At 44.2% G+C, this 26,827-nt stretch overlaps 1 protein-coding gene across 1 annotated transcript in view; it reads left to right on the top strand.

Moving 5' to 3' along the window:
• Kpnb1 (karyopherin subunit beta 1) overlaps positions 1-25,367 on the top strand; it is a 30,103-nt gene extending 4,736 nt beyond the window's left edge. The window contains exons 4-22 of the mRNA XM_051158444.1: positions 1,496-1,696; positions 2,959-3,111; positions 5,566-5,625; positions 6,100-6,189; positions 6,963-7,073; positions 8,867-8,968; positions 12,076-12,300; positions 13,196-13,387; positions 15,216-15,346; positions 16,641-16,788; positions 16,967-17,038; positions 18,597-18,741; positions 20,369-20,451; positions 20,998-21,105; positions 21,579-21,722; positions 21,862-21,967; positions 22,682-22,796; positions 23,729-23,890; positions 24,504-25,367. Of these exons, the coding sequence (XP_051014401.1) occupies positions 1,496-1,696; positions 2,959-3,111; positions 5,566-5,625; positions 6,100-6,189; positions 6,963-7,073; positions 8,867-8,968; positions 12,076-12,300; positions 13,196-13,387; positions 15,216-15,346; positions 16,641-16,788; positions 16,967-17,038; positions 18,597-18,741; positions 20,369-20,451; positions 20,998-21,105; positions 21,579-21,722; positions 21,862-21,967; positions 22,682-22,796; positions 23,729-23,890; position 24,504 (2,349 nt within the window). The 3' untranslated portion in view covers positions 24,505-25,367. The remainder of the gene's footprint in view (positions 1-1,495; positions 1,697-2,958; positions 3,112-5,565; positions 5,626-6,099; positions 6,190-6,962; positions 7,074-8,866; positions 8,969-12,075; positions 12,301-13,195; positions 13,388-15,215; positions 15,347-16,640; positions 16,789-16,966; positions 17,039-18,596; positions 18,742-20,368; positions 20,452-20,997; positions 21,106-21,578; positions 21,723-21,861; positions 21,968-22,681; positions 22,797-23,728; positions 23,891-24,503) is intronic.
• Positions 25,368-26,827: the final 1,460 nt, after the last annotated feature.

The raw sequence follows: 26,827 nt of genomic DNA, 5'->3' as shown, positions 1-26,827 counted from the left end.
TTAAATAATTTGGGGCTAGTGGTCACCAAACCTGTGTTCCCAGGCTGACTATTAACCATACATGGGGTAATCCTCTTACCTTTTGCTCCCTGCTGCTGGCCTGGGTATCTGCACCCTGGGCTGGGACCTGAGTCAGATTGGGTGACTCCCATTTTGCTCCTGAGGTTTTAGAGAGTTTACCTCATTTTTCCTCTGTGGTTTTGAGAAAAGATCTCACTGTGTAGCCCAGACTGGCCTTGGACTCAAGTTATTTTTCCTGCCTCAGCTTTCTGAGTGCTATGATAGTAGGCACAGGCCAGGGTGTCTACCACTTTATGTATTTGATGTGCAATTTTTATTGACAGCCCTTTTAGCCGTACTGTTCCTAGAGAGCAAAATTTTCATTTAAGATCAGAATTATTTGTTATTGGGTTAAAGTGATCTACAGTGTAGCTAATAGCTACACCGCAGGTCACTAAGTGACCTGACCTAGTCAGCAGAGCTGTCCCGAATGTCTGGCAGCTTTTCTTTGTCCTGTGTTCATGCCAAGAACTGTTTGCCTTTGAGTGTGCTGATGGTTCTTAGTGAGTTCATGGTCTGAATTAGCTGATCATGGTAATGGTTAACCCTGGGTAAATTCTGGCTTTGTCCTTTATCTGAGTCCATGCCATTACCCAGTATAAGTGCTGTGTGGCTACTATTTCCAGTGAGACGTGCTTAGTGGCGGATTCCCATCTGGCATCAGTGACTACTGCTGTGATGTCTAAGAACAGTATTTTGGTTCCTAGGCATACAGAATTAATCCTGTCAGAGTGAGTGCAACTTATATAATGGCTTGCTTTTAGATTTCTGGTAAGATTTAAGTGATGGTGTCTCTTAACCCCAAGTTTTTTTTTTTTGTATATATATATATATATAAATTAGTACTGGAATCGCTGTGAGTTCGAGGCCAGCCTGGTCTACAAAATGAGTCCAGGACAGCTGAGGCTACACAGAAACCCTGTCTTGAAAAACCAAATAAATAAATAAATCAGAACTGGATTATCAGTGAATGGAAAGGAGGATTGTTTGTGTCATTGGTGAGAAAAATCACTTCCTTGAGTCAGAGTAGATTAAATGTACCGGGAATTATACTCACCTGGTGCTTCCCAGCCCCTCATTCCACAGCCCACCTTCCTGTCTACATGTCGAGGTGGGCCTGCTCTTTTTAGAAAGTGTTCTTGTTCTCAGCTCCTGCCTTGCCTTTCAGTGCTGCTTCTCACTTTGAATCTCTGACGTGTTTTTGAGCGGAGATGAGTTGGGGAAAGTCCATTCGGCTCTAGGGAGGGAGGGTTTTGCTTAAAGCCTCTGGAGACTGGTATTGATGCTACTACAGTGGTCTTTTTTGTGGGATAATGTAACAAAAATGAGACATGATGAAGCAGGGGTGGTGGGTACAGTATTCTCAAAGAACGTTAACAGCTTGTTGTTCTGCCTGTTGTGTCCCTTCTCCTTTCCTGCTCCTCTCCCCCCTCAGGTTTTGCAGACTTTGGGCACAGAGACATACCGGCCTAGCTCAGCCTCACAGTGTGTGGCTGGTATTGCTTGTGCTGAGATCCCAGTAAACCAGTGGCCAGAACTCATTCCTCAGCTGGTTGCCAATGTCACGAACCCCAACAGCACAGAGCACATGAAAGAGTCCACATTGGAAGCTATTGGTTACATTTGCCAAGACATAGTAAGTAGTTGCCTATTATTTCTAATTTATATACTTTGATTCTTTTAGCTGTCATTTGGGTGGGATTCTTCCTCAGAAGATGGAAACACCAAATTGCTATCGTACTTTTAAGATGAGAATACTCAAAAGGTTGGAGAGGTGGGTCAGTGGTTACAAGCTGCTGTTCCAGAGGTCCTGAGTTCAATGCCCACAACCATCTATATTGGGATCTGATGCCCTTTTCTGTCTGTTTAGTTTTGGTTTTTGGCTTTTTGAGACAGGGTTTCTCTGTGTAGCTTTGGCTGTCCTGGACTCACTTTGTTGACCAGGGTGGCCTTGAAGTCACAGAGATCCATCTATCTGCTTCCCGAGTGCTGGGATTAAAGGTATGTGCCACCACACCTGGCCTTGATGCCTTCTTCTGTCTGGCATGCAGGTGTACATGCAGATAGAGCACACATATACATAAATAAATAAATATTTTTTTAAAAAAGGAATATTTACTTTGGACCTATATTCTCAAAGTAACGATGCTCTGAAGGAACTTGAGGTTTACAAACTCAAAATGGGGCTGAGTTGGAGTTCAGCTAAGATAGAGTCCTCTTAAGAGCTGACTGGGTTCTTCAGGTACTGTGAATGTTCTGGTGTCTTTTTCTTTACTGTAGTTGGTTAGCCACTGGAACTGTAGAAGTCTTAGATGAAGCCCCTTGAACTGCTGCTGCTGAGGTGTACTCTTCTTGGTGTCTGTTCAGCATTGACTTACTACATGGCCCGTAACATTTGACCTGAGCTTAAATGGCCTTAGTTGCTGTACCCAGGTCCCTGGCTGTGGTAAAGCTTTACCTTGTTTGGCACAGGTGGGGAAAACCAGTAGACAGACTACTGCCTCTCTGTGTGCATAGAAAGAAGAGTCTGATTTGTTGTATCGGCATTGTGCTAGTCTGGAGCTTTTTTCTTTTTTGTTTTTTGGTTTTTTTTTTTTTTTTCCTGAGACAGGGTTTCTCTGTGTAGCCTTGGCTGTCCTGGACTCACGTTGTAGACCAGGCTGGCCTCGAACTCACAGCAATCCGTCTGCCTCTGCCTCCTGAGTGCTGGGATTAAAGGCGTGCGCCACCACGCCCGGCTAGTCTGGAGCTATTTTATGGCTGCTTTGCAGAATTATCCCAAATGGAAATGTGTGAGAAAAGGGTCATGGGCTCCTTTAAGTAGACTTTATAACTGAAAAGGCTACTGATCAGTCAGCACATGTTGCTATGGCCATTATATTTCTCTACTTGTTCTAGGACCCGGAGCAGCTACAGGATAAATCCAATGAGATCCTAACGGCTATAATACAGGGCATGAGGAAGGAAGAGCCTAGTAACAATGTGAAGCTGGCCGCGACCAACGCACTCCTGAACTCGCTGGAGTTCACCAAGGCAAACTTTGACAAAGAGGTACGTTTCTCTGGGGCATGCTAGCCTGGTTAGAGGATGAGGAATGAAAGCCTTAAAGCATTGGCTTTATTTTTAATATTAGAAAGCTTTCCTCTCCAGGGTAGGTGAGGTTTCTTGTTAGGTACCTCCATGAACTTGATGAAGTTGCAGGTTTGCCATGGTGACTGATTGTCAGTGTAAGGTCAGTCCGTCTGCTTTGGAGACATTTGTCACAGTGTCTCATCTGGCAAAACTGACATCATCTCTACTTTTCTCTTCCTGTGAATTTGATTATTCCAAGTAACTCATAAACTCAAAAATGGAATCAGGCTTCACTTACCTTTTTAAAATTTTGGGTTATTACCATTTATTTTATATGTGCATGGTATGTGAGGAGTGGTACACACAGAATAGCAGTCAGAGGACGGGCAGCTTTAGAACTTGTTTCCCCTTTTCAACTTTACACGGGTTTCAGGGTTGAACTCTAGTCACCAGGCTTGCCATTACTCACTGAGCCTTATTACTATTATTACTATTATTATTATTATTTTCTTTTTTTCGAGACAGGGTTTCTCTGTGTAACCTTGGATGTCCTGGACTTGCTTTGTAGACCAGGCTGGCCTTGAACTCACAGTGATCCGCCTGCCTCTCGTGCTGGAACTAAAGGCATGCACCACCATACCTGGTTACTGAGCCATCTTACCAGCTTATTCTTGCTTTGTTTTTTTCTTTTTCTTTTTTTTCCCCCGAGACAGGGTCTCTCTGTGTTAGCCTTGGCTGTCCTGGACTCGCTTTGTAGACCAGGCTGGCCTCGAACTCACAGCAATCCGCCTGCCTCTGCCTCCCGAGTGCTGGGATTAAAGGCGTGCGCCACCACGCCCGGCTCATATTCTTGCTTTGTTGTTGTTGTTGTTGAGAGAGGCTTTCTCTGTGTAGCCTGTGCTAGATTCCTCACTTTGTAGACCAGGCTGGCCTTGAACTCACAGTGATCCCCCTATCTCTGCCTCCTGAGTGCTGGGATTAAAGGCATGCGCCATCAAGCCCGGCTCCCTATACCTGACTTTTTGTAATTAGGTTGTTGAGGAATGGTTATTTGTTTTTTGTTTTGTTTTTTTACTTAGCATAGTATTTTTGTTGTTTTGAGACAAGGTTTTAGCATAGTGTCTTTAAGACTCATCCATGCATGAGTATTTTCTTTTTGAAGCTCGATATTGATAGTAATCCTTTATGTATGTACTGCATGTTGAGTGTCAAACCATCCATTTTGGGCTGCTTCCAGCTGTTGGATGCTGTGAATGAGCACTGCTGTTGTGAACATGATTGTGTGGGTATCCCTGAAAGCTGATTGCAGTTCTCTTTAGCCTGTGCTTAGGTGAATTACTGAACCATACGGTCTGAAAGAATTTTTGGATTTATGTTGGTTGACACTTTGGCTCAGTTTTGTCATTTCTTGGCCTCTGGTTAGTGAGATCTAGGGTACCACAGCAAACCCGAAAGAGTCCTGCCTCTGTATCCCGAAGTACTGGGATTAAAGGCTTGTACCACCTTGCTTTGCCCCCTTGTGTTTGTTATGTGTTGTTTTGTTTGAGATGGGGTCTCACTGTGTAGGCCTAGTTGGCCTGCAGCTCAGAGCCACCTGTCTCCTTAGTGCTGCGATGAAAGGAGTGTGCTACCATGCCCTGCTTCAGAGTAAATTTTAATTGGTTCAGAAATGGAATTTTCCTTTTAGATCACAGATAATTTAGTAAGGCTAACAGTGAGGTTCACTAGTGTGTTCTCCCTTTGCATTGTTTGATGTGAATTTGTCAGTTCACAGAAAACAAATTTTATCTCTGAAGTCTCATGTGCCAAATAGTCTTAAATTTTTTATTTTAAGGGACAGGGTCTCACTGTGTAGCCCTATGTTCACTATAGAACATGCGAGCTTCAAATTCAAAAGAGATTCCCCAGCCTCCTGCCTCTGCCTTCCATGGATGTACCACCACCATGCCCTGCCTGTACATATAAGGACAGTAGTTTTCCTACATGGAGGGTTTTGGTTTTTTGTTTTTCTCTCTTTTGGTTTTTTGAGACAGGGTTTCTATGTATAGCCTTGGCTGTCCTAGACTCACTTTGTAGACCAACCTGGCCTCACAGTGATCCACCTGCTTCTGCCTCACGAGTGCTGGGATTAAATGTGGGACCCACCACGCCCGGTTCACTAGCTGTAGCTTAAACTGGGTGACCTGTGCCTTCTGTCTCCTCCTGATACCTTGTTTGGGAAGGTCACCTTGGGAAATAAAAGATCTCCTTAGAGGGAAGGGCTATAGTGAAGGTCCGACAGACAAACTGCTGATGACCCTTGCTGCTTCGGGAAAAGGATGCTAGATTGTAAGGGTTACAGGATCATGACAGGGTGACAGGTTTTCTTTTTAGAGTCTTGAAACTTTACTACTTGCATTTAATGCATTCCTAATGCTCTTTACCTTTCTGCAGTCAGAACGGCACTTTATCATGCAAGTGGTCTGTGAAGCCACACAGTGTCCAGATACAAGGGTAAGTTTGTTGATGTATGAAAATTATCTTTCCCTATCTTCCTAGGAAATGCTGTCTCCCAGTTTGAAATTTAGGGACTCACTGAATTAAACAAGGTTTGACTGATCTTACTAATGAAAGTTTCTACAACATATGTCATGGAGACTACTACCCCCCTAAAGGCTGAGACTGTTCTGACCTCCTTTGCTAATGACTTAGTGCCTTGAGCTGCTGCAGTGGTTCTCTTCATTGTAAACACTGAGATGGCAGTTGGTGAAAGGAACATCTCAGTCCAGGCAGCTCTAGTGGGTTTGATCCTCCTGTGGGCTTTCTGGTACTGGGGCATAGTGGGGACAGACTGAAAAGATTCTGAGAGAGTGAAAATGGAGGGATAGATTGATTCCAGGCAGATGATAGCATTACTCAAGTATCTTCAGTCAGTAAGTCTATCTTTGCCAACTGTTTACTTAGTGGCTCTTTGTCTGTTCTTAAAAGGTCCGAGTGGCTGCTCTACAGAATCTGGTGAAGATAATGTCACTGTATTACCAGTACATGGAGACATACATGGGTCCTGCCCTTTTTGCAGTAAGTGTTTTGTGTAATTTGAATTTGTAGCTAGTTGGAGGGTTCATTATTTTTAATTGTTACTTTGTAATTCTGTGTGTTTTTTTAAAACTTAAAAGTTTTGTTTTTTATGTATATGAGTGCTTGTATGTATCTGCCTGTGCACCTGCATGACAGAAGAGGGCATCAGATCCCAGTATAGACAGTTGTGAGCCACCATGCGGTTGCCGGGAATTGAACTCAGGACCACTGAAGAGCAGATAGTGCTATTATTTTGTTTTTTTGTTTTTTTGTTTTTGTTTTTGTTTTTTTTTGAGGCAGGCTTTCTCTGTGTAGCCTTGGCTATCCTGGACTCTTTGTAGACCAGGCTGGCCACAAACTCACAGCAATCCACCTGCTTCTGCTTCTGCCTCTGCCTCCCTGAGTGCTGGGATTACAGATGTGTGCCACTACGCCCGGCTTACAACTTAATTGTATAAAGTCAAGAGAAGTTCTTGAGTATAGGTGTTACGTTTGTTTAATTTTGTGAGACATTGTTTTACACAGTAATTCCAGTTGGACTGGACTGCACTGTGTAGGCTAGGATGGTCTCAGACTCAACAGTCCTGTTGAGGGCTGGGAGTATAGTTGTGATCCTACTGTGAATGGTAGAGTTAAGCTTATGAGCCAAGAAAACGTGTGCTGACTAAAATTACCATAAAATTAAATATTTTTAATCTTGAATGTCTGGTTAAAGAGATGTGTGGCTTGACTTTGTACTTACTGGCGCGCATGGGTCTCCCCTCCCCTTTAAGATCACAATTGAAGCAATGAAGAGCGATATTGACGAGGTGGCTCTCCAAGGGATCGAATTTTGGTCCAACGTCTGTGATGAAGAAATGGATTTGGCCATTGAGGCTTCAGAGGTGAGCCTGGGGTGAGCGGGTCTAAGAGCTGCTGTTCTGCGGACTTTACAGTCTTCCTTTGTTGGTGTTGATCTTCTGGAGAGTTCTGTTCTGGACCACTCCTGGTTTGCCACCTGCAGGTACTCACATGGATGATTCTGCTGTAAACGCAAGGGGGCAGCAGTTGTCAGCTTAGTGAGGTAGCAGCCGAGGAGGGAAATCTTAGTGCAAGCCCAAGATGCGTAGTTAACGACTTACTAGCTCTGGAGGAGTCAGATATGGGAAATGGTATCTTTGAGGTCGAAGCTCAACACTGAAGCTCTGCGTCCAGCACTGCCAGTGTGTGCCAGCCAGTACAGCCCCCAGCCCATGCCACCTTTATGTAACTTGTGTGCAGCTCTTGAGCCAAAGAATACTGGAATGAGACGAGAGAATAACCTCAGGGGCTATCCACCTTGTAGTTTTTGTTTGTTTGTTTTTTGCTTTTTTGAGACAGGGTTTTTCTTTTTGTAGGCTTGGCTATCTTGGACTCGCTTTGTAGACCAGGCTGGCCTTGAACTCACAGCGATCCACCTGCCTCAGTCCCCCCAAGTGCTGGTATTAAAGGGATATGCCACCAGGGCCAGCGCTACTTGGGTTTTTTTTTGAGAAAAGTTACCTTATAGGACTTGGGGCTTGCTGATAGCAGTGAGCCCAAGAGTCCACTGGCCTCTCCACTGTGGTGCTAATATTATAAACTTGCAAACCACACCTAGTTGGTTATTTTTTTTTGTTTTTGTTTTCCATACACATGTATATTATTACACATATGTACAATAAACTACTTACAGCAAGAAGAACCATGAAAAAATCAGGAATTATATAAATGTTACATTCTTAGTGTATTGACTATTTGTATCTGGCAGCCTTGAAGAAAACATCTTTCCTCTCCTGTACACCTAGTTGTTATATGTGTGTTTGCTTTGTTTTGTTTTTGAAGTAGGGTAGCTCTAGCTTTCCTGGGAGTCATAGATTCCTCTGCCTCCGAAGTGGTATAATTAAAGGCAAGCACCACTATGTCTAGCTACACACACAGTTTTTTGTATTTAGGGTGGGTTTTTTTTTGTTTGTTTGTTTGGTTGGTTGGTTGGTTGGTTTGGTTTTTTTTTTTTTTTTAAAGACAGGGTTTCTCTGTGTAGCCTTGGCTGTCCTGGTCTCTCTTTGCAGACCAGCCTGGCCTCAAACTCACAGAGATAGATCTACCTGCCTCCCGACTGCTGGGATGGTGTGCACCACCATCACCTGGCTGGTTTTTTGTTTGTTTGTTTGTTTGGTTGTTTTGTTTTCCCCCCGTGGGTTCTCAAGGTAGAACTCTCCAACCCTAAGTCAAGCATTTTACCAAACTGAGTTCCTCTTTAGCCCTTGAGGGTTTTGTTTGTTTGTTTTCATGTATCACAGTATGATGCTGAGTTCCCTGATCCTCTTTCCCAGTCTCCCCAGTGCTGGGATTATAGGGGTGTCACCGCTGTGCCTGTTTATGCAGGGTTAGGGATTAAAGCAAGGGCTTTGCACATGCTAGATAAGCACTCCAGCAGCTGAGAGTCATCCCCAGTCCAAGGCTGTAATTCTACAGGCTGACTTGGTCCTTTAATATATATGCATATGATACATGGTTCTGCATATATGCTACGTAAATCTCACTGAAGTTCATAAAAGTGTAAGCAGCATCTCCACATATCACCACAAACATTACTATCAGCCTTCTACACCTGTTGGAGTTCTCGCTGTGTGTTGTAGCATCCGTAACTGCTCGTTTGCTTTGTGTCTCTCCGTAGGCAGCAGAACAAGGCCGGCCCCCAGAGCACACCAGCAAGTTTTACGCCAAGGGAGCACTGCAGTACCTGGTGCCCATTCTCACACAGACACTAACTAAACAGGTGAGCCTCTTGACTCGTGCTTCCAGCCAAGGACATGGGCACCTGTCTGATACTCTGTTGCAGATGACTCAGGAGTAGCTGAGCTGAGGCACTGAGTTGTTTGTGAGAAAAACTGTGCCTGAGTATCTTAGACGTCTTGGTTATGAGCAAATCTCACGCTGCTCTGATTTTCGAATGCTATAGTACACTATTGGGACTTGTGTTTTCTACAAATTGCAGTAAAGACAGTTTATAGGCAGTGGTACATCTCACAGTAGTAGGGAGCTTGCCGGACACACAAGGTCCTGCCATTTGAGACTCAAAGAAGAAAAGGGAAATGTAGAATTTATATACTCCCTATAGGGCACTTGAATATCAGTCCTAGTCTCTGTAATATCTTTAAAGAATTGGATATATATTTTTTTAAAGATTTGTTTATTTATTTACTATGTATACAATGTTCTGCCTGCATGTATGCCTGCCTGTCAAAACAAATAGATGGTTGGAGCCACCATGTGGTTGATGGGAATTGAACTCAGGACCTTTGGAGGAACAGCCAGTACTCTTAACCTCTGAGCCATCTCTCCAGCACCCGAATATATGTATTTTTAAAAGCTGAGTTGAATGCAAGTCATTTACGTCTTTTTTTTTTTTCCCCCAAGACAGGGTCTCTCTATGTAGCCCTGGCTGTCCTGGACTCGCTTTGTAGACCAGGCCGGCCTCGAACTCACAGCAATCCACCTGCCTCTGCCTCCTGAGTGCTGGGATTAAAGGCGTGCGCCACCGCGCCCGGCTTTCATTCACATCTTAATAAAGGACTTAACTGATGAAAAATACCCTCTAGGGACTAGGAATTTTAGCTCAGTTGGTAGAATGCTTGTCTTCTCCACATAAAACCACGTGTGTAGATGTGTCTGGTCCAACACTCAGAAGGTGAGGCAGGAGGATCAGAGATTGAAGCTACATGAAATCCTCTGTCAAAACAACTCCTGAACCTAATCCAAATCAGGTACTGTTTTTCATTACAAGGGGTAACTATGGTCCCTGAGGAGTGCACAGTCAGTACTGCTCTTGGAAGGACCCGGCTTCACTTGCAAGTACCACAAGCAGCTGTCAAAGCAAACCTACACCCTGAGACTGCTGTGCAGAGATGAACATGTCCCTCCCTAAAAGCAATTATATTCCTGCCCCTCACCCATGAGAACGCACAGGGCACTGCCAGGCCCTGGAAGGCTTTCAGCTGCCTACAACTATAGGTCCAGGAAGACCTGATGGTTCTGGCCGTCACAGACATGCTCTCACATGAACAAAAACACATACAGTCATATAGTTTTTTGTTACTGTGTATCTGGGCTATCCTGAGATATGCTCTGTAGACCAGACTGGCCTGAGACTCACAGAGATTAAGGTGTGTACCAGCATATGTTTAAAAAAGTGTCATGAAGTTCTAGTGGATGGGTACATGCAGGTGTCTTCCCTTTTCAAGTTTTTCCAAGGCAGGATTTCCCTGCGTAGCCTTGGCTGTCTGGCACTCTACTCTATTCTGTAGACCAGGCTGGTTTAACTCAGGTACACCTCTGCCTTCCGAGTGTTGGGAGTAAAGGCATGCCAGAAGTTCTTTTATGAGCACTGTAGCTCTTATCCGTTGTTTCCTTTTCATGGTATTTTGTAGTATAGTGTATAAGAAATACTGTTAAGGATCTGGCAGGGTTCTGGGTGTTCCTGAAATGAACTCTGAGCACTAGAAATATTGTGTGCAGGAATATAATTGCTTTTAGGAATGGACATGTTTATCTCTGCACAGCAGTCTCAATGTAACTCAAGGATAAGTTTGCTTTCAGAGCTTTATATCTTTTTTTAAAGGTGTGTGTGTGTGTGTGTGTTTTGCCTCTATATATCTATACACCACTGTGTGCCTTTTATATAGTCTTGGAGGCCAGAAGAGGGCATCAGATCCGATGTGGATATTGAAGAGGGGCCAGTGCTCTTGACCCCTGTGCACCTCTCCAGCACCTACAATACTATCTTGATTTTCCGGGATAGGGTTTCTCTGTAGCCCTGGCTGTCCTCACTTGTTCTGTAGACCAGGCTGGCTTTGAACTCACAGAGATCCGCCTGCCTCTGCCTAGGATTAAAGACATGGGCCACCACGCCCAGCTTGCAGTAGCATCTTTAGTGTCACTACGTATATTTGCTATATTTTTTTTTCTCTGAAACAGATTTTTTTCTTTCCTTTTTTTAAAGAAGGAGATTGATTTATTATGTATATAGTGTTCTGCCTGCATGTACACCTGCAGGCCAGAAGAGGGCACCAGATCTCATTGTAGATGGTTGTGAGCCATCATGTGGTTTTGCAGGGAATTGAACTCGGAACCTTTGGAAGAGCAGACAGTGCTCTTAACCTCTGAGCCATCTCTCCAGTCCCTCTTTCCTTCTTTCGTGAAGACAGGGTTGTCTGTAGCGCAGGCTTATCTCAAACTATAGATAGCAGGATGGCTTTGAACTTTTGGTCATTCTTCCACCTATCAGTGTTGGGATTAGAGGCACGTTGTAACATGTCTGCTTAATGTATTGACAACCAGTCGCAGGGCTTTGCAAGCATTCTACAAACTGAGTTAAATTCCAAGCTCCTATTGTTTTGAGACAGGGTCTTCATACAAGTGGTGGTCTCAAACTTAAGGCAGCCCTCCTTCCTCAGGCCCTCAAGTGTTAGTGTTGCAGGTATGTCCCACCAGTTTGGCAGGCAGTCATTCTTGTATGTGGCTGAGGCTCTTCATTCTTGTTATATATAATAATTAAATTGAGACTTCTACTTGTTTCTTAGATTGACATAGGCTATGCTGAAATGAAAAATAAATGTGAGAGACACAGGGTTTCTCTGTGTAGCCTTGGGTGTCCTGAGCTTGCTCTGTAGATCAGGCTGGCCTCAAACTCAGAGATTGCCTGCCTCTACCTCCCACGTGCTGAGATTAAAGGTGTGAGCCACCACTGCCTAACTTTTTTTTTTTTTCCTATATGTTTTTATTCCCTGAACATCGCGCTCTAACGATACTTAGGAGTATGTAGAGAGCCTTTTGAGTGAATTAATGAGGCAAAAAAGCTAACCTAGTGCCACATTCTTTGGCCAGGATGAAAACGATGACGACGATGACTGGAACCCTTGCAAAGCAGCTGGGGTGTGCCTCATGCTTCTGTCCACCTGCTGTGAGGATGACATTGTACCACATGTCCTTCCTTTTATTAAAGAACACATCAAGAACCCTGACTGGCGATACCGGGATGCAGCAGTAATGGCTTTTGGCAGTATCTTGGAAGGACCGGAGCCTAATCAGCTCAAACCATTAGTTATACAGGTAAAGCCTGGGCAGGTGTTAGAATGTATGTATCGGTGAGAATGAGTAATCACAAAGGTTATTTCCAAATACTTGAATGGTAGGTGGCATAGGCCTAAAACCCAAAGTACTCATTCTCATGAAGGCAGCAAGTAGGACCGTCCCGTGCTCTGTATATTTAACTTGGTTTTTTGAGACAGGGTTTCTCTCTAGCCTTGCCTGACCTGGAACTCTGTAGCCCAGCTTGGCCTCACATTCTGCAGAGATCTGCGTGCCTCTGATTCATGAGTGCCAGGATTATAGTCGTGTGACGCCACATGTCATGTGTCAGACTCCCTCAAATTAGCTAGGTGGCTGAGATGATTGGCCTTGAATTCCAGATCTCCCTGCCTCCGCCTCCTGAAAACTCTAATATAATCCTGTGTTGGGAGTTGGTGAAGGGAAAAGAATTTTTTCCCCCCAAATGTATTATGTATACAATTCTCTGCCTGTATATATACCCACAGGCCAGAATAGGGCATCATATTACATTATAGAAGATTGGGAACCACCATGTGGGTGCTGGGAATTGAACTCAGGACCTCTGGAGGAGCAGACAGTGCTCTTAACCGCTGAGCCATCTCTCCAGCCTGGGAAAAGAACCTTTTACAGTTTGTTTTGTTTATTGTTACTATTTTGTTCTAGAAATGTTTATTTTCAGAATATCTTGGTCATATTTTAAGTTTGTGAATGTTTCAGATGGGGTCTTTGTAACCCAGGCCTGCACCAAACTTGCCACATAGAATAGCCAAGGATGGTCTTGAATCCACATCCTCCTGCTTTCATCTCCATGTGCCATTAATGCTCATAAGTACGTCGCTCTTTTAAATAGTACTCTGCATGAATTTCAAGTTGTTTGACTTTATTACATTTCCAGGCTATGCCTACTCTAATAGAATTAATGAAAGACCCCAGTGTAGTTGTTCGAGACACAACAGCTTGGACCGTGGGCAGGATCTGTGAGCTGCTTCCTGAAGCTGCCATCAATGATGTCTACTTGGCACCCCTGCTGCAGTGTCTGATTGAAGGCCTCAGTGCTGAACCCAGAGTGGCTTCAAATGTGTGCTGGGTAAGAGATTTTCTTCCTGGTGAAGACAGGAGCTTGTCCTGAGCTATGGGGAAGAAAGGAGGAGGTGTGGGAGAGAAAGGTACTACCTTATTGGAAGACTTGTTCAGAGTCCTGTCTCCTAACAGCTTCATTAGACATGTGTGGCAGCTGCAGAGGCCAGGGGAGCTGTTGACTTAGCTCATCGGTCCCAGAGCAATCATGCAGCTGAGCAACTGATTACAATGGAGGGCTGTTTTTTTGTTTTTGGCATTTATTTATTTATTTATTATGTATACAGTGTTCTGGCCTGCAAGCCAGAAGAGGGCACCAGCTCTCATAGATGGTTTTGCGCCACCATGTGGTTGCTGGGATTGAACTCAGGACCTTTGGAAGAACAGTCAGTGCTCTGAGCCATCTCTCCAGCCCAAAATGGAGTTTTTTACTATAACAACTTGGGGCATGAAAGCAAAGGAGGGAGGCAGTGACTGTGTGGTCTTAGAGGTTTACTAGGGGCCTAGTGTAGGAAAAGAGGAGAGTCTTTCAAGACAGCGTTTCCTCCTGTAGATCAGATTGGCCTCAAACTCACAGATCCGCCTGCCTCTGCCCCCACCACCCAACTAAAATTCTTTAAGAGTGGAAAAAAGGATCCTGGAGCAGTGGTACAGGCCTGTAATCCTGGCATTCAGGAAGGCAGAGGCAGGAGGATCAAGGCAAGGTAGATCAAGGTTCCCTGATCTACAAAGGAGTCCAGGACCGCCAAGGCTACAGAGAGAATCCTGTCTCAAAATACCAAAAGAAAAAGAAAAAAAAAGGGGGCGGGGGAATCCTGCCACTTAGAAAATTGAGCAGATTACTAGACAGTCTATAATGATTTCGAGTTTCATTTGAAAAAATTTTTACATTCTTTTCTTGTTTTGTTTTGCTTTGGAGACAAGGTTTCTCTGTGTAGCCTTGGCTGTCCTGGACTCACTCTATAGATCCCCCTGCCTCTGCCTCCCAAGTGCTGGGATTAAAGATGTGCACCACCATGCCGGGCACATTATTTTCTGTGTAAATGTTTTGTCTGAAGTTATATGTACCTTGTGTGTGCCTGGTGTCTACAGAGGTTTAAAAAAAAAAATCAGGTTCTTTAGAACTGAAGTTAGGGATACTTGATAGCCACCTCATCAGTGCTGGGAACTGAGCCTGCATCCATTGCAAGACAAGTGTTCTCTCATACTTAAATTTCCATTGTTACTTATTTTGAGACAGGGTCCTACAATGTAACCTCATATTCAGAGAGATCGACCTGCCTGTTTCCTGAGTGTTGGGATTAAATAAACTCATTCACCATCAAACCTGGCCCTCCATAATTAAGCTTTCAGATTGCTTTTCTTTTTAAAATTATGAGCATGTGCTTATTATGTGCACATGTTTAAGAAGTTTATTAAAGCAGATACTTCCATATAAAAATTTTAATACATCTAGTCAAATACATGACCAGTTCCTAATGGATTCCAAGGTATGGAGTTTCTAATAATTTCCCTGGTAGACAGCGTTGCATTATGAATTATCCCAGGAACCTGTTGAGGGGTGTGTGTGCTCCCTTTAGAGAGTGTCAGGCCCCCTGAAGCTACAGTTAGATTCAATTTTGAACCACCTGATAGAGGTGCTGAGAAATGAACTTTTCTTGATGACCTTGAAGGGAAGACACGGTAGCCCTTGTATAGTCCTGGCTGTCCTAGAACTATCTCTGTAGACCAGGCTGGCCTCAAACTCGTAGATCAGCCTGCCTCTGCCTCCTGAGTAATGGGCTTAAAGGATTGAGCAGTCACCACCTGGCTCCACTTAAAGGTATCTCTGTTTCCAGGCTTTCTCCAGTCTGGCTGAAGCTGCTTATGAAGCTGCAGATATAGCTGAGGATCAAGAAGAACCAGCCACCTATTGTTTGTCTTCTTCCTTTGAACTTATAGTTCAGAAACTGCTGGAGACCACCGACAGGTAATTGATAGTCCATCAAAGCTGACTCCTGGGTAGAGGGTAAGAACAGTGGGACATGCTAGAAGAAATTAAAATTATCACATCTGTAGTAGATTTTAAGTGTTTAAATAAAAGATGGAGAAACAAAATAATGAAGACTGCTCCCTTTAGAACTGATGAGATTACAGCTAAGGTTCCATGCCTGCAGAGGCTGAAGCAGTGTCGCAAGTTCAAAGTCAACTGAGGTTATATGGGAGACTCAAAAAACCTAAACAAGGGGATGGAGAGAGGGCCTGAGTCCAATTCCCAGCAACCACATGGTGGTTCACAACTATCAAGATTGTGATCCGATGCCCTCTTCTGGTCTGTAGGTGTACATGCAGGCAGAGCACTGTATATTTAATAATAAATATTTCAAAAGCAAAATAAAAATCTTTGGGAGCATTTTGTTTTTCATTTTTCAAGACATGGTTTGTCTATGTAGCTTTGGCTGTCCTGAACTCACTTTGTAGACCAAGGTGGTCTCAAACGCACAGAGCTCCATCTGTCTCTGCCTCATGAGTGCTGGGATTACAGGCGTGTTTCACTACCGCCCAGCTCTCTATTTTTATTGAGTAGTTGATAACAGAGATGCCCTGGAGTAGTTCGTCAGGTGAGGATTTTAATTACCTCACCTAGTCAGTCATTGTCATTTATGTGTTTACTGTGTTGGAGCAGCTTCTTGAGTTAGCTGGATTTGTTCCGTTCCATCTCAAGCCATTATTTGCCCCTTTAATTTTAGCCTTCTCTTTCTTCCATTCTAAGTGTTTGCTTATTATTGAAGTGAGAATAGACATGTGCTGTGTTACAGACATGTACGTGGGGAGGGCTATGTTGTGGAGTGGGTCAGCAGGCCTGTACAGCAAGTAACCTTCAGTCACCAAAGGTCGCACTAGTGCCCGTTATAAATACAGCCAAGTCAGACCAGGAGCATGGGACTGACTGAAGGGAACTTGGGGATTTTTGTGGCGGTGGTGAGTTTTTGTTCGTTTTGTTTTTCTTTTCTTTTTTGTTTTTTTGAGACAGGGTTTCACTGTATAGCCCTGGCTGTCCTGCAACTTTATAGCCCAGACTGGCCTTGAGGTGATTAAAGGTGTGTGTTAGCACACCCAGCTGCTTTTGTACTGTTTTTTGGCTTCCTATTTTAACGTACTAGAGGTTGAGTGTGAGCTGCATCCCCAGCCTCTGGTTTCTTGTTTCTGGAAAAACACTGTGCGTTTCCAGCGCCTGTCCCTTCTCTGTGGAGGCCCAAGGCTTTTGTGTTGTGTCCCTGCAGGCCAGATGGACACCAGAACAACCTGAGAAGCTCTGCATATGAGTCTCTCATGGAAATTGTAAAAAACAGTGCCAAGGATTGTTACCCTGCAGTGCAGAAGACCACCCTGGTCATTATGGAGCGGCTGCAGCAGGTGCTTCAGATGGAGGTGAGCCCGCGGAGTAGTCTGTCCTGGGCAAGGTGGCAGAGCTTCTGACTCAGAGCTTGCAGCTCACTGTCTGCTCTGCTTCCTGGTTGTGCTGTTCACTGTTGGCATTGCAAGCGGCTTAGCTGATGGTCCTGAAAGTTGCAGCATGTTCACTAGAACATGGTTTCTTTTTCTTCAGTCCCATATCCAGAGCACATCGGATAGAATCCAATTCAATGACCTCCAGTCTCTGCTCTGCGCCACTCTCCAGGTAGGCCAGTGCCATTGCCTCCTCCCTCCTTCCCTCTTTCTATGTGTGGGTGTTTGCCTGCGTGTATGTCTGCACTATGTGTATGAAGCATCCAGGAAGGCCAGAAAAGGGTGTTGGGTCTCTTGGCACTGGAGTGGTTTAGGCTCTCATGTCAGTGCTGGGTCTATCCAGACAGTGCTCCTAACACCTTAGCCTTCTCTGAAATCCCTAACCTCCTTGCTTAGTACCGTAAAGGAAGAGACTGGTTTTATTGCTGTGACAGGTCCATGGGCACACGGAGCCCTGAAGTAGTGTGACAGTTCTTATCTGTGACTAGAGAGGAACTTCTCACCTTTGTGTCCATCCTGAGAGATGTAACTTATCTCTTGTGGAGGTGGGAATGCTTCAGAAGAATGGTTGCTCCCGCCTGTGCGCCTCATGTGCCGGTAGCTTTGACTCTTGGTTTCTGTCCAGACCTAGCTGGCTCATTTAGTTAAAGATATGGCCCTGGGCGCTAGGGTGTTGTAACTTGGGTCAGGCACTGACATGTGCAGGGCCCCTGGCGCAATCCCTACCTAAGGCAAAAAGGCTTAAACTTGGCCGTCATCTTTTGAAACACTGCTTGATGCTGTGTCAGGTAACATTACCTGATATGCCTTTTATTGAGAACAGTCTTCTTTTTTTTTTAAACGATTTATTTATTTATTTATTTATTACATATATAGTGTTCTGCCTGCATGTATATCTTCACACCAGTAGAGGGCACCAGATCTCATTACCATGTGGTTGCTGGGAATTGAACTTAGGACCTTTGCAAGAGCAGCCAGTGCTCTTAACCTCTGAGCCATCTCTCCAGGCCCCCAAGAACAGTCTTTTTCAAATAGGGACTGGAAAAACTGAAATAAAATGTCACTGTCTGCTTATACCTTTGCCATTAGAGAACAAAAGGAGAGTTCTGAGGCTTCCCTGAAACACACATAGATAAGTGGATTTGAGTGTTCACTAACACTGGTTGTCATGCCTGGGGACTCCCTTTCTTTCTTGTCGCTGTCATATTTGAAGGCATGCTGCTAGAACTTTGTCATCAGACAAAACACTAGAATGATCCAGTGACATTAGATAGAACAAATACAGGTGTGAGAAGAACAGCTTGAGAGAGTCTGGAATTGAAGGTGTTTGATGGGTCTGATTTTTTTCTTGACCATCACCTCAAAAGTTCAGGCTGTAGGCTTTGTTATTGTGTTAGAATGGCTACAATGACATAACATTTTTCTAAGTAAAATAATGTGTTGCTCTAGCAAGACTGCTGTATAGAGGGTCCAACTGGGTCAGGCAGAGGTGATGCTTTGCATCATAGGATTTCCATAGTAATGCCAGTGAATTGAAAAGTAGAAGAGATCATTAAAATTAATGTTTGATTGCAGATGATTTGCTGCATAAAACTTCTTGAGGAAAATGTTATTTGCCTTTTGAAAAAAAAAAAAGTGTGGGACTTAAGTAACTATTTTAGAGAAAAGGCATAGTATTCTGATTTGAGAATTTGGAATTAACCGATCCTGAATTCTTGTTCATTTCACAGAATGTTCTCCGGAAAGTGCAGCATCAAGATGCTTTGCAGATCTCTGATGTGGTCATGGCCTCCCTGTTAAGAATGTTCCAAAGCACAGCTGGGTCTGGGGGAGTGCAAGAAGATGCCCTGATGGCAGTTAGCACACTGGTGGAAGGTCAGTGAGCACTGGAAACAGGCTTGTATGTTCAGGGTGTAGGAGAGAGGGGTGACAGTCACATTGACACATTGTATCCCCTCCTTAAGGTAATAGCCAGCTAGGTTTAGCACCTGAATCAGATTGGCATCCTTCCAAGGTGGTTAGGACTCGTCAGAGGCTCATCAGGTTCCTACTTCCCTTGACCAGCAATTTGCTTTATTACGGTTTTTTCTTGTTGAGGGGAAAGGAAACAGAAGAAACATTCTGGTTTCATTCCTGCCTTTGGTACTTTCAGGTGTGAATTATAATGCTTTGGATGCTTTAGACTTTGCCTGATAGATTGTGGGGCTTGGTGTGCTATGGATGAACTATTACCTGAGCTTTAGAAACTGATTTTTAGTTTGGCTAGTTTGGTGTTTTGGTTTGTTTTTCAAGACAGGGTTTGGCTGTCCTGGAACTTGCTTTATAGTCCAGGCTGGCAGTGAACTCACAAGAGATCCACCTGCCTTTGCCTCTCAGAGTGGTGGGATTATAGGCCTGTGCTACAACAGCCGGCTGAAATTGATTTTGGTTTTTCGAGACAGGGTTTCTCTGTAGCTTTGGCTGTCCTGGACTCTCTTTGTAGACCAGGCTGGCCTCAAACTCACAGCGATCCGCCTGCCTCTGCCTCCCGTTTGCTGGGATTGAAGTTGTGCACCACCATGCCCAGTTGAAATTGATTTTTATTATAGTTAAATGTCTGACCATACAAAATTGCTTTGGAAAATACTCTAAAGACTGTTTTTAAAGGCATTTAAAATATGTGAAAACAGCATGTTGGAACTCTGGAAGGCTTTGTCAGAGGTTATCTTTAAGTACTTTACTAAAGCCAGTTGGGATGACACCTGTTACCCCAGCTCCCGCCTTCACTGCACTAGGCTATATAGACATTCAAGGCCAACCTGGACTACACGAATCTTTTTGAGAGGGAAGAAGCCAAGTAGAACCTGGTGCTTAGGAAGCCGAGACAAGAATACTTTGAGTTCAGTGATACCTCTGCTACAGAATGAGACCTGAAGATAACAAAAATGGAGAGCCATACACAGAAACACTTCAAACTTAAGTAAAATTATCTAAGTGATGGACTAAACCAAAATGGAGCCCACTAGGGCTTGAGTGAGGCCCACTCCAGCTCTGTGGGCTTCAGCTGCCTCTGCTTTCTCCAGTCTCTGTACTGTGGATTGAACCTAGGGCCTTGCCTATGTTAGGCAAGCGTTCTACCACCGAGCTGCACCCCCACCTTTCTCCTGCTTCTCCTGCTGTGGCTTAAGTCCTTGCTATGATTGAGTAGAAGTCCTTGTTTTGAAGGTGGCTTCTGATGGAGGAAGGAATGTGAAGCCGCATTGCTGACTTTGACGATTAAAAAGTATTCTTTTCTTGAGGTCCATGCTATTTTGTTCTATTAGCTACAGTAAAATCTCATAGGAATTTGCCCCTCCCAGTGGCTGCAAAATGTAGCTAACATGGGACAGTTTGATTGTATTCATGATGGAAATACTAGTCAACACACACTGTTTAACCTGTTGAGTAGTGAGTGTGTTGGGGTTCCTTAACTCATGTTGTGTCCTGTGTTGCTATGATTAGCTAATGTCTGTTTCATTGACAGTGCTGGGTGGTGAATTCCTCAAGTATATGGAAGCCTTTAAACCATTCCTGGGCATTGGATTGAAAAATTATGCTGAGTACCAGGTAGGATATGTTGTTTAAAATAGTGTCTTTGGTTTTTGTTTGTTTTCACATTAATGTGAATCAGACTTGAAGCCTGGTGCCTGCTACTGCTAGGCAAACGCTTGAACACTGAGCTCCAGCCCAACCCCCAAAATCATATACTCTCACTAATACAGGGTAGAATACAACAGACAAAATCAGGTTTTCCCTTTTGCATTATTTGTAGCCTTAGCATCTGCACTGTGAAAAGCAGGACATTGGATCTGCCAGATAGAGATCACAAGATGCCTGACTGCACGGTCCTAATGAAAGTGCAGCTGCCAAGTTATGCTATCACTGCCCTCAAGAGCAGGGCTGTTTGTGTATTCTGTCACCATCCCTTGCTGTGGTGCTCCGGCAGCCCTAGCTCTCTTTGCTGAATATGGCTAAAGCTCCACAAGGGAAGGATGTTGTTTCCTTCTTTGATTCTGGTTCACATGATGAGGGACCATTGGCTAAATGAAAATAATGCTGTACCCTGCTGGAAACCTCTTCTGTTTGGGAAGTAATTTCCTTGGTTCTTTGCAGGTATGTTTGGCAGCTGTTGGCTTAGTTGGAGACTTGTGCCGAGCCCTGCAGTCTAACATCTTACCTTTCTGTGATGAGGTTATGCAGCTGCTCCTGGAGAACTTGGGGGTGAGCATTTTGCAGTCAATTAGAAGAAATTATAGATTGAAAAGAAATTTAAACCTCCGCTGGGCATGGTGGCGCACGCCTTTAATCCCAGCACTCGGGAGGCAGAGGCAGGCGGATCTCTTGAGTTTGAGGCCAGCCTGGTCTACAAAGTGAGTCCAGGACAGCCAAGGCTACACAGAGAAACCCTGTCTCGGAAAAAAGAAAATCAAACCTGAAGGTCCATGTCAAGGGACTGTAGGTTCCCAGAACACTTGTCTGTGGGCTTGGGAAGAATACAGTTGTTTATTTTTGTAGATCTAAGTTGCAAAGTTAATTAAAGGAATGTGTGTTCTACCTGGAGGAAGTGGTAAGGTGAATACATACTTTCTCTTTGCAACAGTATCTCATTAAGTTCTGTGTCTCAAGTTTCTTGGGTCTTCAGACTAGACAAGATTTGGTGTTTATAAATTTCCTTTTTCTTTTTCTCTTGTTAGAATGAAAATGTCCACAGGTCTGTGAAGCCACAGATTCTGTCTGTGTTTGGTGACATTGCTCTTGCCATTGGTGGAGAGTTTAAGAAATACCTAGAGGTCGTATTGAATACTCTGCAGCAGGCCTCCCAAGCCCAGGTGGACAAAGTAAGCTTGGAACTGTCCTGATGGTTCTTCTAAGTACAGCTCTAATGGAAGTAGGAGGACGGATTATGGGTGGGGTTTTTGTTTTTGTTTTTTTAAAGATGGCCAATATGATGGAGGTTTTATTCTTTGTCTCTTCCAGTCAGACTTTGACATGGTGGATTATCTGAACGAGCTAAGAGAAAGCTGCTTGGAAGCTTATACGGGAATCGTCCAGGGACTGAAGGGAGACCAGGAAAACGTACACCGTTGAGTATATAGCCCAGCTCCCAAAATGCACTAACCAGGGTGCACAGGGGCAGATGAGCTCTGTCTTTCCTTTGTAGCTCACTGGTGGACCTGCTACATATAGGAAGAAAGAGAAGACAAATGATGAGAGTGGTTTGGGGGAGGCAATATATAGACATTTGGCATTTCTGTACCCTTCTACATTTCTGTGCTTTTTTTTCTCATGGTTGTGGTGAAGGGGGTCAAACCCAGGCAGCAAGGCTTAGTAGCAACGCTCTACCACTGAGCCACACCGCTAGCTTTGTCTTCTCTGGGATCTAATGAGGCCACTGGGGAAAGTGCAGAAGTACCAGTACTCTCTACTGATTTGCGGCCAGCAGCCAGAGCAGCAGGTGTTGAGCAGCTCAAGGCCACAGTGGAGGTTGCTCATTCTAAGTTCCACTTGTGGGATGCAATTCAGTGGTGTGGGAGCACTCCCCACTGTGTGTAGGGCCTAGATCCATTCTGTTCTTCAATACCACAGAAATGTTCTATGTGCCACATGATTACAGAAGGGATATTTATCTCCTCTGTGGGTTCTTCTAAACGGAAGAATAATTTTTGGTACCATGCTGTGTAGCTGGTTATCCAACTGAAGCCTTGCTATGGGGGTAGAATAGCACGGCCTTAGTGAGAAGATGCTGCGTCCTGTCTAACACCGGACAGTATAATCAGACCTCCTCTTTCCTTTATAGCGGATGTAATGCTGGTACAGCCCAGAGTAGAGTTTATTTTGTCTTTTATTGATCACATTGCTGGAGATGAGGATCACACAGATGGAGTTGTAGCCTGTGCTGCTGGATTGATAGGGTAAGTTAGTGCTCCTTCCACAGAACAGGGGATGTGTGCGGGAAAGCCAGGAGTTTTTGTTTTGCAGTGTTGGTGATGAAAGCCCAGGGTCTCACAGTGTAGCCCTCTACCTCTCAGGAAGTGGCTTCACGGCCCCTCAGGCCCTCACAGAGTCTGTGTGGTTGCTCCAGGTGATGTCGACCTAGAGCTGTCATGCCTTGCTAACTGCAACACATTGCTTTTGTTTAAGCATCCTCGGAGGCTTTTTTGGTTTTTCAAGACAGGGTTTCTCTGTGTAGCCTTGACTGTCCTAGACTCACTTTGTAGACCAGGCTGGCCTCAAACTCACAGCGATCCACCTGCCTCTGCCTCCCGAGTGCTGGGATTAAAGGCGTGCGCCACCACTTCCCAGTTTTTATTTGTTATTTTTATACAGTGCACTGCCTGCAAGTACACCTGCAGGCCAGAAGAGGGCATCAGATCATGTTATAGATGGCTGTGAGCCACCACATGGTGCTGGGAATTGAACTTAGGACCTCTGTGGGTACAGTCAGTGTTCTTAACCTCTGAGCCATCTCTCCAGCCCAGCAGCAGACAGACAGCTTTACCCACTAAGCCCAAGCCTCTTCTGAGGCCCTGAGGCAGTTCACAGCTCAAAGACCTAGTTCTTTTTTTTAACTCTGAGGTCTTGCTATGTGGCCAGGCTTGACCTTGAACTCATCATCCCTGTCAGCTTCTTCCTTGGTTAATGGCATTACAGGGTTGAGCCGTCACACTCAGTTAGCTATTAACTTTGAGTGAGTCCTTCAGTTTTATTCTCCGGAAATCTCTTACAGTTTTAAGAAGTGAATGAATGCTAAGACATGGATCTTTGCCTCAGCCTGGTTTGGCGGCAGCAACCATGGTATTGGTGTGGTCAGGAAGTTATTCTTGGGTATGTTTGTTTTGCGCAGGGACTTGTGTACAGCGTTTGGGAAGGACGTACTGAAATTAGTAGAAGCTAGGCCAATGATCCACGAACTATTAACTGAAGGCCGGAGATCGAAGACTAACAAAGCAAAGACCCTTGCTACGTGGGCAACAAAGGAACTGAGGAAACTGAAGAACCAAGCTTGGTAAGTAAGATCTTGTCTTTACTCCCTCAGATCTTGCGAAGGGGACATTTTCTATAGGATTTCTGGTTACGCCTACTGGTATTTTGTGTACACTTTTCTGTACCTGCTTCTGAGCAGGCAACCTTAATCTTTGTAAGCCAGGCAACAAACAACAGAACTCATTAACCAGAATACTGAAAATATTTTGGAACATAGTAGATTTTTTCCTGCTTTTGTTCCCTTCTTCATGCCCCTTTGTGCTGAGAATCAAACCTTTGGCAGGGGTTTGGGGTCTCTTTGTAGCCTGGCTAGCCTAGATCTTACTTTGTAGATTGGGCTGACCTCAGACTCACAGAAGTCTACCTGCCTTTGCCTCTGCCTCCCAAGTGCTTGGTTAAAAGCATGTACCACCATGTATGGCCTTAAGTATCCATTTATTTGCTTGGATTGCTGGGAATTTAACCCAGGACCTCACATATGCAAGTAAGCACTTTTACTGCTGAACTACAATAGAGGCTTATTTATGGCAGCAGGTAGAGGGTACGAATCCCATTCTAACTTAGGGGCTCTTAGTTTTAGGAGTTGGGGGTGCGTGTGAGCTCAGGACTTGACCTCTTCATCTGTTTGTTTTTAGATCTGGTACCATTGGGATGATGACCTGAGACCCCCACTGGAAATCTCCAATCTTTTGAAAAAACCCGGAAGTGAGGAGTGTGCACGGATGCTGAATGTTTGGGAATGAGAGGATGAGTGAGTGAGGCTTGAAAACACACCACATTGAAAATCCTGCCACAGCCAACAACAGCAGCGCTGTTAGTGAGCTAAGTAAGCACTGACTTTGTAGAAAAACATAACATCAGCCATCTTGGAACAGAGAAACAATGGATTTACTTACTTATTAAAAAAGAAAAAAAAAAGCTGTCTCTTCCCAGGGAAGGCTAGAACTAGCTTTCCTGTCTTGGCCGGTGCCGAATGGGATGACTGGTTTGGGAGAGGAGGACCTGGGTTCAGCTGTGGAGCTATGTTGTGAAAGGCAGCCTGGCCCCTGCTACTGAGGAGAAAGATGGAGCCCGGGTCTTGAGCCCACCTTAATGGTACCTTAGCACTTGGTACTGTCTGTGCCGGTGAGAAGGCGCGTGGGGGATTTCACAGTCTGAGAATGAGTGTGTGTGAGTGAGGCGGTACCCACATTCTCAACTTAAGTCATTGCAGTTTCTTTTTCCCAGAAAACAAAGGGGTTTGATGTTGCATTTTATAAACTAACTGAAGTTCGGGCTACTGATGCAGCACAAGAGACGAGTTGTTTTCTTTTCTTTTCTTTTCTTTTTTTTTAAGAGGAAAGATGCTCTTTAGGTTTGGTTTGTTTTCATTTTTAATTATTCTAGGGAAAACACTGACGAATGGTCAGAGCTCCTGTCCTGATCTTTTCATCAAGGCACCTTTCCTGATAATATGGTTCAGCTGTGAATGTAGCTGTGGGGGAGGGGGAAGGGGCAAAAAAGAAAACTGGAGTTAGAGGCTATAGAAAAATAAAAGTACGGTTGTTACAAATAAAATGCAGACTTCAAAGACAGAAAAAGCCACAACCCAACTAAAATTTAAAGGCTTGAAAATTGGCATCGTAAACAAGCTCTCTCCTGACTTATATTGTGGCAGTCTGAATGCCCCAGAACACTGTGCCAAAGAGTTTAGAAAACAAATGTACAATAAAAGTAAATAACGCACTCAAAACCGCAAACTTCAGGTAACTATTTTGAATTGCAAATGACGAAAATTTAATGTTGAACGATCTGATAAAATAACCATTTGGAAACTGCTTGGCCTTCTGTTCTTTTCTTTGATTGACTGCAATGCGGTATTGGTCTCTTGCTGCACTTCAAAACCAACTAACCAATAAAACAATGTGTGTGTGTATATGCGTATACGCACACACTAACTACAACTGTTGTGTTGAAAATGGCACCAGGAAAAAGGTTCTATTTTATTCCACTGAGGTTGAAGATTAATAAGATGGTGTCAGACATTCCCCTGCTCACACGCTTTTTTGTTGTTTTGTTTTTTTCTTTTGAAGTGTGATGTGCTGTGATCACAATAAATCAGAATTATTTTCCCTTTTACAAGGGAACAAGCCACCCTGAATTTTAGGAGTCTTTCAGCAATAAGAGCCTTTTAGTGAGCTGGCCCTCTTGGCTTGTGCAGACATTAGAAAATTTGCTGGCATTTTGAAAATGCTGCTTTAAAGAAATACTAGATGCCAAGGAAATTTTACTTGCTTCATTGGTAGTTGGAAGATTCAAAACACAAGACCATCATCCCCACTTCCATTTTCATTGTAGTAAAAGGCATTGGCTTAGGTTTTCTCCCATGCTCCTTTCATCTCCCCTCCCTGTCCAAGCCTGTTCTAAGTGGGACTGGCTCATTTGCCTGTCCATACGCAGCAGCATCTGTAGTAACTCTTTACAGGGTATCAGATATTGTGCCTTTTGGTGCCAGGTTCAGAGTCAAAGTGCCGATCTGATCTGTGAACCAGTGTACAAAAAAAGTATTTGAAGGAGATGCTCCATCGTGAGCAGAGCAACCACTAGGTCTAAGCCCCAGTGAGAAGAGAGGCCCAGGCCTCTGAATGCCTTGTCACCATCTTCGCTGGTTGGTTTGTTTGTTTGTTTGTTTGTTTGTTTTTCAGATTTACTTACCATTCCTGATACTAGATAGGGTTGGGCAGAAATATTGGGGGAAAAGAAAAATCAATCTGATCATTCCTCAGTGCTACCCATTTCTGTCCTGTGTGGGCTGCTTAGCGAGACAGCAGGGGAATAAAGTACACCGAGAACCATGATGAAAACAAAACCTTCCGTGTGTTATGTCGTGTTTTGTTCCAGGGAAGCAGTTGACAAGTGCTGTTATTAATGCTTTCTCCCAGATGCGTCGGTGCTGGAGAGGAGGAAACGGGCTGGTTGC

This window comes from Acomys russatus, chromosome 16 (genome assembly GCF_903995435.1).
Source record: "Acomys russatus chromosome 16, mAcoRus1.1, whole genome shotgun sequence".
NCBI classification, from domain to species: Eukaryota; Metazoa; Chordata; class Mammalia; order Rodentia; family Muridae; genus Acomys; species Acomys russatus.
This window is presented reverse-complemented; position numbering and strand designations above follow the sequence as displayed.